We start from the raw sequence: 13,764 nt of genomic DNA on the forward strand, positions 1-13,764 counted from the left end.
GTAATCGAGTCGCGAGGTGACGAGGGTATGAACAAGTATAGCAGTGGACTGAGGAGTGAGAGAAGAGCGGAGCCGGTGGATGTTTCTAAGATTTTCATCTTAGAAACATCCACCGGTTTGTTTCATTATCTTAGATGATAATTTTTGTATCGTATTGTAATAATTTAAAGTCTAGATTAAAAAAAGCAACTTGTTTATACATCTCCACAATAACCACATTACTTTTTACATATGATACACACACCGGGTCCGGTTGAGGGATAATTAGGATTAAATTTTTGAGATTTTTTTCAACATGTTCACATCAACTTGTCATCTTGCCACATTTCAGAGGCCTCTTATTCCCAAATGCATAATCAGATTCGGACGGGAGGTGTCACGTTGGAAAGCCGGAGAGCGGTAGTTATCCTCAGACCTACAGCCCTCACGGGATAACAAACTTTCAATTTTTAGGAATTTTTTCAAAACGGTCAAAAATGTCAACATGTTGGGCGTTCAGATCATCTTGTCAGAAATCAGGTCAACATGCCAGTTTTCAGAGGCCTTTTATTTCAAAATGCAACATCTGATCTGGACGAGGGTGGTCTGGGTGGAGAGCCGGGGTGCTGGATTCCTTCTTTTAGGATGTTCTATAAATGGGCAAAAAGATCAACATGTTAGAATGCAGGTCATGTCAGAACGCAGGCCATCTTGTCACTTTTCAGAGGCCGACATCAGATCCGAATGGTCTTGTTGGATACCTAACGTTTTTATTTTTACAGTACAGTACCTGCATTTGAAATCCAAGCCACTGACGTGCATGGTGGAGAGCTTTTATTTTGAAGGTGGCCAACCCCGCTCGCCGGCGTCAGTTTACCGTAATGTAGAGTATTAATAATCGCTGGTTTAATCGCAGCCCAGGACTGGGGAGCGAGGAAGGATAGACGCCCTTGACCAAATTCGCCTGAATTTGGAGTCAACGTGCTCAAACATCCACTCGGGGCGTCCACCATCGTCTCACTGGCCAAAACATCTTTCGTTGAAGCTTCGTGTCCGATTAAACTCGTCTTGTTTTACGTTGACATTTCTCGGCCTAGTTTAGCTTCGGTTAGCATGCTCGTCGCTAAAAAAAAGAGGCGCTCGTGCTCAACACATCGCTCCGTAGAGATCGCAAACTTAAGGTGTTGTTTTAAAATTTTGTGTGAAAATGTATGAAAGAAGGACAGCTGAGTACGAGGAGGAATTTTGTGGAGCAAAAGAGGATCGCGAGCGACAAAGTCAACTACTGGACGCCATTGGCAAGATGCAGCCAAGAATTGTTCTTCACAGATTAGGTTGGGTCACACTCTTCGTCTCATTTGTTAAGTACTCTTTTTAACGGCCTTCATCTGTTGTCTTTCTTGTACGCAGTGTGTGTATGTGTGTCTGTGAGAGAGAGAGAGTCTGCTCGTGTTTTGTTTCTTTCTGTTGCGTTTCTTGCAGTGAAGAACACACGCACGTATGGCACTGATGATGGTGGCGTGCACAGAAACTTTTGGGGTTTTTGGAAGTGGTTGGGATAGGCCAGGGGTCGGCAACCCCAAATGTTGAAAAGAGCCATATTGGACCAAAAAAACAAATGTGTCTGGAGCCGCAACAAATTAAAAGCCTCAGAGAGAAGGCAACACGTATGTATCTATATTAGCTAAATCAGGGGTGCCCAAACCTTTTGGATCAAAGATCTACTTTTCGATCAACTAACCTCACAGGATCTACCCTTACCGGCACGCGCGCGCACGCGTTTTAAAGTGCTTCCCTGGGCCCTCCTAGGTTCCTATTCTTTGCCCGTGCCCTCTGTGAATTGTACACGAAGCAAACTCTGAATGAGAATAATGACAATAAAAGATAGAGCGCAACAGCTCTGATCACAAGCTGCAATTGCAGACTGCTGAGTGCTAACAACTTCCGGTGACGTAATCACGCGCCACCGTAAATTCAAGATTTACCTGCTTTATTTTATTTTTTAAATATTTATTTTGGGAAAATGAGATTGATAGGATGATTAGGGTTCAGCGTACATTAACACAAAAAATATATTACTAACATGTACAAAGACACACAAATGGTTGATTGTTTGTTTTTTCTCCTCGACACTCTTCGGATCTACTTGGGACCGGTCTTAGATCTACCGGTAGATCAGGATCGACGTAATGGGCACCCCTGAGCTAAATTAACCTACAATCTACAAATACACAATGAGCCTTCCCGATTTAACTTCTTATTTCCCTGCAATGCATCCTGTAGAGCAGGGGGGCTCCAACCTATTTTGACCAAAGCGCTATTTTTCGATCAACCAGCCTCCCGTTACCCCACACGCGCGCATATGCACACACTTGCACACGCATGCCACAATGAGCAACAGCCATAACTCTCGCTAAGATGAACAAGGCACGGGACACACTTTTGCTGTGTGTTAACTTTCGTAGCTGACATGGACCATTTTAAAATGCTTCTCTGCCATTCTTTGCCAGTTCCCTCTGTGAATTGGACATGAAACGGCGTTTCTTCTTAGATCACCCACCTGTCTGGCAGGCTGCACATCTTTCTGCTCATAGAAACGTGTTGCTGGCTATGAGACAAATCATCATTGACAGAAATGTTGAAATGTAGTATTTATTCGACATATTTTTACAGCATTGGAAAATGTTAAGAATGTTAGTCCTCCTACAGAAACCATATTTAAACAAAAATAATTTTCACTCCGCCATCTTTTTCCATTTTCAAACATTTTAAAAAGCTCCAGGGAGCCACTAGGCGGCACTCAAGAGTCACATGCGGCTCAGAAGCTGCGTGTTGCCGAACCCCGGGATAGGCTGTCTCTTTCAGTATGCCAGAGGAACTTGAGCCGCTCCAACATTCCCATCTGCTAAATATCGCTGCACTTCAGCCATTGCATCTGTGGTTGCACTTCTCCCAATTATCCCCACTTTGCCATCCAAGTGGTGCCACGGGTCATCTAAGAAAAAAACCCCCAACCATTTGTTTGATGGTCTGAAAGTTAAACCAAAAGAAAATCAATACATTTAAATTTCAGATGGACTAAATTGCACACATCAACTACTGCTTGATGTAAGTTCCACACAAGCCTTTCTTGTTGGCCAAACATATGGGTTCAAGGACCTAAATCAGTTTCTTGGAACCCTTCACACTCTTCAACACTGACGGGCTGCCAGTCCAAGGTAGAATTTGTGCTTTGGACTTATCTACTGCTCAAAAATCTGCCATGTCAGTACAGTCTCTGTACAAGTCTTTGCACAAACAATCATGGATTAAAAAAAATACAAAAACCACCATCATGGATAAAAATAAACAAAGAAAGAAATAAAAATTCACCACCAGAAGTGATTCTGCTCATGTCAAGTAGTGAGTAAAAATCTGAACTCATCTGGCTCTCATGAAGCGTGTTGACACAACGACACACTGTGTTGATACTGTGTCGCTGACCACTGACACCTGCTGGACTTTCAAAATCCCTGCAGGCAACCCAGTTGACAGACTGAACTGACTGATTTGATGATGAAGTGTATCCAATATCATTCACATCTATGCATTCATATTGTATTATTCAATATGTTTGAAGAATGTGAAAATTATGTAAATGAGGATGCTTGTGGGCTTTGTCTTCACAAATCGTTATTCAGAAAAATAAGTTGCTTCAGTGTCTTGAATTTCAGTCTGTTGCATTTCTTGCATGCTATTTCCCCTGCTGTGGAGAACACACGCTCGCATGGCACTGGTGATGCCAGCGTACAGAGAAACAGGTTTGCGAGGGTGGAGAGGTTTGGAAAAGTAGTGTGTTGGTCCTTCGATTATTATAGCAGGTTTTGACTGCGTGCAATATTCCCCTCTGCCAGGTATCGCTGGACCTCAGGTAGAGCATCTGCTGTTGCACTTCTTCGCAGTTTCCCTACCTCATCAACCAAATGTTGCCACAGTTCATCTAAAAAACCAAACCTAACAAATTTGGCATTTAGAACAGTTTCCGTAAAACTAACTAATAATGATGAGTAACATGCCAGATGTAGTTGCAGAGGTGCTTTTGTTGGTGTATGATATTTCTGTATGGCAAATTCGACATTTCACCTGCAATAAAATATGTGAAAAGTAATGAAGAGTTACCTTGAAATTAATTTGAATTAGAATGGAATAAGACGTCAAAAATCCTAGAGGCACTTGGTGAGACAAGGAGATTTGAATAAAACCCATTATTCTCCAAAAGGAGATAAAAATGGCTCTGCACGGCGGACAATATGCGTTTCTCCGGGAGCTGCTCCATAATATGCACGTACTGTAGCAACGCCACTCGACTGAAGCCTCAGCAGTCAATAGTCCGCTGCTCTCTGCTGTGTGCGCGTGAGCGCGAGCATGTACTCACGGCGCCGACGCCACCCACGTCACATATTAAAGAAGCTTTGAAGTACGACAACAGCTACGCTAGCCTAGCCGACACGACGCTCGAAGTCAGACGGACACGTTTTTCTGATAATCTCTGTGTTTTCCTTTTTGCCCAAATATATATTTTTATTTCAAATAGGGTGAGGTCTGGCTTGTTTCAGCAGGTGGCATCATGTCGCTCGACGCACTTCCTTATAAACACTGTGTGGCGGGCTTTTGCTGTGTCAACGCCCCCTGGAATGAGTCGACGCAGTTCATGTGCTGGTCACGTGATCCTCACGAATCAGCACACACACGGACACGTGGATTGCTCTGAGCTCGACGCATGCGTCGACGCATCGGTGTTGCTGGACCCATCACTAACCTTCATTTTAAGCATAAATCAGAATTCCATTGGGTGTTTGTCTCCTTGTGTCTTTTAGACATCAGCGAAGATGTTTGTCCTGAGCATCTGGATGCAGAGCCCTCTCACATTCAAGAGGAAGAGGAGGTCTCCCACTGTAAAGAAGAAGAAGAGGAGGAGCTGGCCCCTGACATTAAAAGACGGGAGGAGCCAGAGCACCCTTGCACGAAAGGTGGTGACAACACATCATCAAACGTTGATGATGATGATGAGGATGAAGAGTCTGATCGTGATCTGACATGTCACACTGACAACAAACCCTGGAATTGTTCTCGGTGTGGGAAGACGTTTACTTGGAGGAGCACTTTGAAAAGACATATGAGAACCCACACTGGTGACAAACCACTCACCTGTTCAGACTGTGGCCGGAAATTCTCTCGCAAGGGAACCTTAATGAGTCACGCAAGAATCCATACTGGGGAGAAGCCTTTTTTCTGCTCAATTTGTGGCCAAAGTTTCTCAGCCAATGCACACTTGAAAATACACACAAGAACACACACTGGTGAGAAACCTTTTTCCTGTACAGATTGTGGCCAAAGATTCTCTCGGAAGGGAACCTTAAAACGTCACACAAGTACACACACTGGTGAGAAACCTTTTTTCTGTTCAGATTGTGGCCAAAGATTCTCTCTGCAGGGAAACTTAAAAGTACACTCAAGAACCCACACTGGTGAAAAACCTTTTGCCTGTTCAGATTGTGGCCAAAGATTCTCTCATAAGGGACACTTAAAATGCCACATGAGAATACACACCGGTGAGAAACCTTTTGCCTGTTCAGATTGTGGCCAAAGATTCTCTCAGAAGGGAGACTTAAAAAACCACATGAGAATACACACAGGTGAGAAACCTTTTGCCTGTTCAGATTGTGGTCAAAGCTTCTCTCGCAAGGGAAGTTTAAAAAAGCATGTAAGAATCCACACTGGTGAGAAACTTTTTGCCTGTTCAGACTGTGGTCAAAGATTCTCTCAGGGTGGAAACTTAAAAGTACACTCAAGAATCCACACAGGTGAGAAAGCTTTTTCCTGCTCAGTTTGTGCCCAAAAATTCTCGCGGACGTCTCAGATGAAGAATCACAAGTGTGTTAATGAGATGAACAGTCAGCAATGAGGTTTTCACCTCTCATCTGAGCAGGCGTCATGATTTCATGCACCATGGGTGATTGAATTTTATGGACTGTACTTTTCTTTTTCTTTACTGCATTGAAAAGTTTTTTTGTTGTTGAAATGAATTTGAAAATCCTGCATTGTTATCGGCATTCTAATAGTTTTAGATTCTACATACGAGTTAGTTTTTATTTGGCTTTGAGTTGCAGTTTTTGTTGTTTGTTTTAATTAATTTTCAAAGGAGGTTTGGTCATATGGATTAGCACCCCATGTATCGAGTTGTGTTTTATCTTCTTATTGGATGTGATCCTGAATAAAATGGGCATTTTCCATTTTGTCATTTAATTTATGAAGCACCCATACCTATTGTTTGATGCTGTGTGTTGCTTGCTGGCCAATAAAGTTCTCCTTGCTCAAAAAGCTTGGATCAGCCGAGTCTTCTTCAATATCACCAATCACAATAATGGTGGGATTCATGACTTGTGAAGCACAATTTCCCTGGAATGAGATTGAAAAATAGCAACCCGAAAAAGGAAGGTTTGTCTGTATTCAAATGTTGACCTTCATTATAACATGTTTGAAATACGGGCAGAATGGAATTTTTGAATGCTGCTTTGAACTGGCATGTCCGAGCCCCGAAGTCAAGAAAAAAAAAAGACCCCAAATTCATTCATTCAGTGGTGTCAGATGGACTTGGTACTTCTTGAACGCCTTGGCAATGAGTCTGCATTCTGACATTGATTTTCTTCTCTGTGGATCACAGTCCAGTCGAATGGATCCTGTGATGTACTATCAGCAGAATGATGGCGTCTTGTATCCTCCTGAGAGTTCCCGCTGCATCTACTTGGGGAATGGTGGTGGTGGCGGTCATCATCAGAGATCCAATCACGTCTGCTTTGTCGGACCTCAGGTGAGTCTGAATGGTGCCCGCGATGGAATTCTGGACTTTGACCGTAGCGTCTGTCAGGTGAGTAGTAGGCTCTGGTTTGGCATTCATCACGATGGTCGGATGGAAAATGGTGACTGGCCCAGTGGTCAAAGCGCTGGCTGAGGTAGGTGTTCTCCTCCTGTAGCTGGCGGACATCACTCTGTAGGTTACTCACATTAAGTGTCAGCTGTTCGATTGCTTTTAGAAGTTTATCAGAAGCAACAAAACTTCTCTCCTTCCTGTGCTACACGGCCGTAGTCAGGGAAGGCTTCCATAACGAGGCGCGTGATGTCAGCATTGTACACCTCAAGGCTCTCACCGGGCTTGCAGGGACGATATTTCTGTGGCACTGTGTCATGTGATATTAAACTAATGATTAACTATTTTTTAGGGCACAATCTCTGGAAAAGACTTGCTATGGAGGTTGCAGAGACCCAGAAGACCTAAAATGCAACAGCTGGCTCCAAAAATGAAGTCCAACGCTACCTGGCAGAAGCAAACACACCCAGAAACCAAGACCCTTTACAATATTGGAAATGGAACCAGAGAACATGTCCACATCTGCATCAACTTGCACTTAAAACACTCTGCTCACCATTGTCATTTGTACCATGTGAAAGACTATTTTCTAAGGCTGGGGAGCTGGTGTCCCAGAGGAGAAATCGCCTTGGAGCAAAGACACTCCAAAAACCTTTGTTTCTCAATAAAAAATCATAAACTAATCACTTTTTGTCTTTTATTTAATATGATTTAACAGTGAACATTCTACATAAGTTAAAATTTGTAACTATGAATTATAACTCAAAGTTGCTATATTTTACACAACAACTGTCGTGTGCCCTGCGTCACGCTAATACATCAATAATTATCTTAAGAATAAATAGTCTAATAATAATTAAAAAATTAAATAAAAAAAGGAAATTCAGCCATACAAAAATGAAAGTGGATTCAAGGATAGGAGTCAATATTGCCCACTAGAGGGCGACACAGACCGTCAAATGAGTCATGACAATTCACCCCTTCAAATAGTTTGGTCCAGAGATGTTTTATCCTTTATATTCAATTGATAATGCTTTGAAAAGCCTTACAGTTGCCTTACAAAAAATTGGTTGATGTCAATAACGCTAGAATGATTGGGATACAACTTTACTGTTGAATCATACAATAGTATGGCGATACTGTAATTGAGGTTTTTATCCAAAGAATGATTATTGTTTTTCTTTTCTTTTTCATGGTATTATTCAGTTAAAGTAGAATAGTTCATATTATGATAACAAACGCTTTGAAACTGCTTTGTGTAAGATATTGCCAGTTGATGTTATTTATTCCCAAATGATGTCTCCTGATAAAGAACAAAACCTGTGATTGCAAGGGAGATAATGTATCAACATGATTGTGCATATATGATATCTTTTTATGCTGTTCAGATGTGATTTTAATTATAATAGATAACAGGAACAAAGGGATGTTTTGGCAGGCTGCCAGAGTGCATGCAGCTGTCACGAGTCAGAGATAAGCAGAAAGTACAAAAAGTAACAAACTAAAAATAGAATAGCCTGAGGAGTTTTGGCAGGATGCCAGAGTGCACAGCTGTGGAAAGTCCAGGTCAGATAAAGATTCATGTATATGGTACAGCTACCTTATCTATATCTATATTTATATTGCACTTAATTGAACGGTGTACTTTGAAACTGTAACATTGATTTTGTGAATGCAAACACTTTGTTTTTCTTCTTTCTTCTTTCTACGCACAATATTGCTGCTGTAGACTGTAAATTTCCCCAGTGTGGGACAAATAAAGGATATCTTATCCTATCTTATCTTATGCAGGTCATCATGCCCGCACCATCTGCAGGTTGACATGACCTTAACCCCAGATTCAGGGCTTTTAAAAGGAGTTGTGGAGAGAGACGCGGCGGGCATTTGGGCCCTCGCCTTAGTGGAGGAGGCTTTGCCTCCAGCCCATTCGGCCCCCTGCAAGCCCGTCTCCAACTCCAGCAGCACGTTGACATCACGTTACCGCACGGGTGCGCTGCTCTTGGCGGATCGCTGGCTCAGTCTGCCCCCTGACAACCCTCGAAGGACCCTGCTGCTGAGCCCGGTACGACAGCGCCTGCGCCGGTCCGACTGGTGTGGCGAAGTCCCTGCTAGGACTTCTAGGTGAGCATGAGATGGGTGCTCCTAGATCTGCCCCTCCTCCCTGGGACCGCGCTCCGCCACCACTGGTGCCCATGACTGCTGTGACAAAGACTAACTCCACGGACGAAAAGCTTGCTGGTGCCCTGGTTGCCATCGCCGCGGTTGGAGAAACGGACCTGGAGGTCTACACTGCAATGGCTGTCCACGCGGGGAGTCGTTGAGGACGGTGGTGCTGGTTTGGTGGTACTGCGCGGCGATACAGTCATTCACCGATGGCACGCGGCAACCGGTCGCCGGAGTAGTTCCTTCCAAGCTGAACTGGCGGCCATGGCGGAGGCTGTCACCTGGCTCGACACCAACCGGCACGAGTGGCTCTCGACCAAGCTGATCTGCGACAGCCGGTCCCTGGTTGACGCTCTCGCGAACCCTACCACGGCTGGGGATCCCATCCTCCGGCTAAGAGCGGGGTTTGCGGCCCTCGGCCAGCACGGACGGGTGCACCTCCTCTGGGTCCCTGGACACTGCAATCTCGCCGGTAACGACCTCGCGGACGATGAGGCCAAGCTGGGTTCTGAGATGCAGCAGCCCGATGCCTGCCCGGATGCCTCCACCAGAGCGTCATCCGGCGCGATGGCCGTCCTCCGGGGCTCTCACATCCCCGACTACGCGCCGTCCACATGGCGCCTCTCAAATTTGACGAGGAGTCGGCCCTTCCGAAGGAGGATCGGACGAACCCCATCCGCTTCCGCAGCGGCCACCACCCCCTGCTCCGCCACTGGCTACACCGGATCGGTAGGGCAGAGGATGCGACCTGCCGGTTGTGCACGGAGGAGGACGTCGTCTGAGCACCTCTGGCTCCGGTGCCCGGCCTTCCTGGCCGAACGCCAGCGCTACGGACTCGGCCAGACTCTAGATGAACTTGCGCGTCTCCCACGGGCATCGCTGGCGCTTCTGCGGACTATCCTCAGGCACTTGCGGTGATACAACAACAACAACAACTTCAGCAGCAAGCAACTTTTTCCTTTTTCCAACTCTCTGCCTCAGCTGAGAGCAATTGGACTCAGCATGGATCATCACATTTGTCCTTTTTCCAATTTTTTATTCCAGCTAAAAGGACGAATAAGAGTAAGCCCAGACACTTAATTTTTATTATTTCCTTTTCAAAGAGGATTTTTCTCCATGCTGTGAAAAATGCCTTACGAGATTAGGATACAGTCAAACCTCAGTTTCCAAATGTCTCCGTTCTCGATCAATCGGTTTTCGACCAAAAATTTCGAGTTTTTTTATGCCTTGGATTACGACCGAAATTCGGTTCTCGACCAAACTGAGCGCACTTGAATGCGCCTCTCGACTTCCTTACACGAGGAAGTGACGCTTCCTCGGGTTGACGAAGAAGTGAGGCCTCCGTTGTGAGCAGACGTGTTCAATAAAGATTAAAAAAAAAGAAAGCGTCCATTGTGAGCAGACGTGTTCAAAGATTTAAAAAAAAGAGCGTCCATTGTGAGCAGACGTGTTCAAATTTTTTTTAAAAAAAGAGCGTCCATTGTGAGCTACGGAGCCCCTAGTTTCGCAAAAGATCTGCGATCCCTAGGCTCAAAGGTGCGGATCAAACCGTCGCCAATTCCTAGTGGATCGCAGTGAAGTCCGTAAGGGAGCCTCCACGCCGAATTGACGGGACTTTCCATCACTGGAGAGTTGGTGCGAAGTGGTAATGACCTTCGGGTCAGCAAAATCCCGCGGGACCGCGTCCGGCGGTATACAAATCCACCACAGTCCTGGCGTTAAGCGCCTAGCAAGGTGTCGGACCGGATCCCCAAGCCGACCATCCCCATGGGTTATGAAGGAATGCCCACCCTTCAAAATAAAACACCGGGCCCGGCGCATCCACGGTCCAACCTCGGGTGCTGCAGACCCCCTGGACCACCACCGTCGGCCACCGCGCTGCCGTGGACCCTGGCCACGGGGTCGAAGTGCGGGGGCGGGGTTGCGACCCGTCCCCCTCCCTCACGCTACATAGCCCCCAGGATGGCGATTCTCCCCCCCCTCTTCCCCTCCCCTCTGCCCCATCAACCCGTTTCCCCCCTCTCCCGATCCCCCAACCTCAAGAAGTCCGGCGGCGATGGCGCGGGGTGTCGGGGACAGGCTCAGATGAGGGCCCACGTCCCTAGCTCCACAACCACACGTCGGCGGCCGTGGCACGATGGTCGCTCCCCTTGCAAACTGGTGATGGTGCAGGGGAGAGGCAGCGACCACGGTGGCGGAGCAGGACTCTCTAGTCGCAGCGCTGCTCCCCTCAATCCGAGGAAGGGCCAATAAAAGGCGGCCTAAACACGCCCATCACCGCCATCGATCGGCTGGAGACCCGCCTCTGGCAGATTCATCCTTTATGCGGGCGAAACAAATACAAATATAAAAACCGGACTGCTTTCCTGGAAATCGGCGCTTGGAATGTACGAACCCTGATGGACAATGCAAGAGCAAAGAGACCGGCGCGCAGGACTGCCCTCATCGCCCTTGAGATTCAGAAGCTCGGCCTGGACATTGTGGCCCTCTCCGAGACCCGTCTTCCTGGTGCCGGGCAGCTCGAGGAGCCTCGGCACGGGTACACCTTCTTCTGGAGCGGACGAGCTGTGGAGGAGAGAAGAATTCACGGTGTAGGGTTCTGCGTTAAGTCACGTCTGGTTAGGGATCACAACATCATCCCCGTAAGAACTTCTGAGAGACTCATGTCCATCACCCTACCTCTGTGTCAATCCCAATCCCTTGTCATCATCAGCGCCTACGCACCTACCCTGGACGCCTCGGAGGAGGCGAAGGAGTCCTTCTATGCCGCGCTGCGTGGCCTGATCCTCCGCGTCAACCCCCGGGATAAGCTCTTGGTTCTGGGGGATTTCAATGCGCGGGTGGGCCGGGACCATCAGCTTTGGGGAGGGACTCTGGGGAAGGAAGGCGTTGGCAACTGCAACGAAAATGGAGAACTACTCCTTGGTCTCTGCGCAGAGACGGAGATGGTAATAACCAACACACTGTTTCGGATGGCCAACAAGCACAAGACCACCTGGCAACATCCAAGATCCGGCCACTGGCACCTGATCGATTACGTCCTTACCCGAATCTGCGACCGATCCGACGTCATGGTCACGAGGGCCATCCGCTCCATGGATGACGGATGGTCCGATCACAGGCTGGTAGCCTCAAGACTTAGGCTGAAGATCGCGCCTGCGAAAAGAAGGAAGAAGATCCCCAAGAGGATACGTTTCAATGTTGGGCTGCTGATGAATCCCCAAGTCCTCGAACAGTACCAGACGTCCCTCGCGGACAAACTGGACACTCAACCTCGGACCCTTCCTGCCACTGTCCACTCAGACTGGGAGCACTTGAAAACTGCGCTCACCAAATCCGCGGAAGAGGTCCTCGGTGTCCAGAAGAGGAGAAATCCCGACTGGTTTGCCGAAAACCTGGAAGAAATTGAGCCACTGATTTCAAGAAAGAGAGAGGCTCGCATTGCATGGCAGAACTGCGTTTCCTCCAAGAGACTTGAAGAAGCCTACCGGACAGCCAAGAGTGAAGCACAGAGAGAGATCCGGAGGATCCAAAATCAATGGTGGGTCAACTTTGCCCACCAAATGCAGAGTTCCGCTGACCGTCACGATACCAGATCCTTCTTCGAAGCAACGAGGAAGATCATCGGTCCGGCTCACAGTCCTCCAATGGCTGTGAAGGCAAAGGACGGCACCATCCTGCAGGAAAAGGAGGATACTCACCAGCGATGGAAGGAGCATTTCATGGAGCTCCTGAACCGTCCGACATGCGCAATAGACGGCTTCCTCGATCCTGTCCCCCAGCTCCCCGTGCAACACTGGATGACGGAGCTGCCGACTCTCCGGGAGATCTCCGGAGCCCTGAGGAGGATGAAGAAGAACAAAGCTGCTGGAGTCGACGACATCCCCGTAGAACTTTTACAAGCTGGGGGTGCACATCTCCTCACCCGCCTCCACACCTTCATCCTTCAATGCTGGATCGAGGAGACGGTGCCTGGGGAACTGAAGGACTCCGTCATCGTCACGATATTCAAGAAGGGCGACAAACTCGACTGTGGAAACTATCGTGGAATTTCGCTGCTGTCAACTGCTGGAAAACTCATCTGTCGTATACTGGCCGACCGACTCACCTGTCTCGCTGAGCGGGTTCTTCCGGAGTCCCAGGCGGGCTTCCGTCCAGGAAGGGGAACCGCGGACATGGTGTTCTGCGCCAGACAGCTCCTGGAGAAGTGCCGGGAGCAGCGGAGGGAGTTCCACGCCATCTTTTATGATCTGGCCAAAGCGTTTGATTCTGTGCCCCGAGCAGCACTCTGGAAAGTGCTGGAACGTCAAGGCTGCCCCCCCAAATTCATATCCCTCATCCGGATGTTTCACGACGGCATGAAGGGTTGCGTCCTGACTCAGGGCGAAATGACTCCCCCATTCCCGGTTCGGACCGGAGTCAAACAGGGCTGCACGGTGGCACCGACGTTGTTCTGCCTCTACATCGCCGCGCTCATCACCCCTGTCCAGGAGCACGGAATCACTCTACGCTACCAAACTGAAGGGTCGCTCTTCAACCTCAGCCGTTTGAGGAGCAGGCGGGGGACCATGGTCACGACCGTCAGCGAACTCCAGTACGCTGATGACAATGCTGCGGTCTCCAACTCCTCCGGGGGCCTCCAGCTCATCGCGGACGGCTTCGCCGCGGCGTACAGGACCTTTGGCCTCTCCGTCAACACCAAAAAGACAAAGACC

At 47.8% G+C, this 13,764-nt stretch overlaps 2 protein-coding genes across 4 annotated transcripts; one reads left to right on the top strand and one right to left on the bottom strand.

The window, feature by feature from the left end:
* The first annotated feature begins 861 nt into the window (after positions 1-861).
* Positions 862-7,569, top strand: LOC147192212 (uncharacterized). 2 transcript variants are annotated; one of them, XR_015103562.1, is made up of 3 exons: positions 862-1,313; positions 6,683-6,829; positions 7,239-7,569. XR_015103562.1 is itself a non-coding variant. In XM_086135595.1 (2 exons), the coding sequence occupies exons 1-2, from the start codon at positions 1,187-1,189 to the stop codon at positions 5,921-5,923; spliced, it is 1,215 nt and encodes a 404-aa protein (XP_085991721.1). In that variant the 5' UTR covers positions 862-1,186; the 3' UTR covers positions 5,924-6,339. The 2 variants fall into 2 exon arrangements, 1 of the variants encoding a protein (XP_085991721.1); XM_086135595.1 differs by lacking the exons at positions 6,683-6,829; positions 7,239-7,569 and adding an exon at positions 4,836-6,339.
* Positions 7,570-11,071: 3,502 nt separating this feature from the next.
* Positions 11,072-12,685, bottom strand: LOC147192213 (uncharacterized). Of its 2 annotated transcripts, none has more exons than XR_015103564.1 (6): positions 12,538-12,685; positions 12,381-12,444; positions 12,096-12,205; positions 11,778-11,922; positions 11,445-11,614; positions 11,072-11,368 (listed from the first exon to the last, which is right to left on the bottom strand). XR_015103564.1 is itself a non-coding variant. In XM_086135598.1 (6 exons), exons 3-6 carry the CDS (start codon positions 12,144-12,146, stop codon positions 11,364-11,366), a joined length of 375 nt encoding a protein of 124 aa, XP_085991724.1. In that variant the 5' UTR covers positions 12,147-12,205; positions 12,381-12,444; positions 12,538-12,685; the 3' UTR covers positions 11,072-11,363. The 2 variants fall into 2 exon arrangements, 1 of the variants encoding a protein (XP_085991724.1); XM_086135598.1 differs by having other exon boundaries at positions 11,774-11,922.
* Positions 12,686-13,764: the final 1,079 nt, after the last annotated feature.

This window comes from Hippocampus guttulatus, chromosome 17 (genome assembly GCF_054856545.1).
Source record: "Hippocampus guttulatus isolate MCC_2025c chromosome 17, RoL_Hgut_1.0, whole genome shotgun sequence".
NCBI classification, from domain to species: domain Eukaryota; kingdom Metazoa; phylum Chordata; class Actinopteri; order Syngnathiformes; family Syngnathidae; genus Hippocampus; species Hippocampus guttulatus.

Bases quoted from the DNA above. Each gene is read 5' to 3' on its own strand.
- LOC147192212 (XM_086135595.1), top strand. From the start codon at position 1,187: ATGTATGAAAGAAGGACAGCTGAGTACGAGGAGGAATTTTGTGGAGCA. The intron at 1,314-4,835 runs GTTGGGTCACAC...TGTGTCTTTTAG, and splicing joins AATTGTTCTTCACAGATTAG to ACATCAGCGAAGATGTTTGT.
- LOC147192213 (XM_086135598.1), bottom strand. From the start codon at position 12,146: ATGGAGCGGATGGCCCTCGTGACCATGACGTCGGATCGGTCGCAGATT. The intron at 11,923-12,095 runs GTAAGGACGTAA...TTCCTTCCCCAG, and splicing joins CGGATCGGTCGCAGATTCGG to AGTCCCTCCCCAAAGCTGAT. The intron at 11,615-11,773 runs GTGCGTAGGCGC...TCTCCTCCACAG, and splicing joins CTCCGAGGCGTCCAGGGTAG to CTCGTCCGCTCCAGAAGAAG.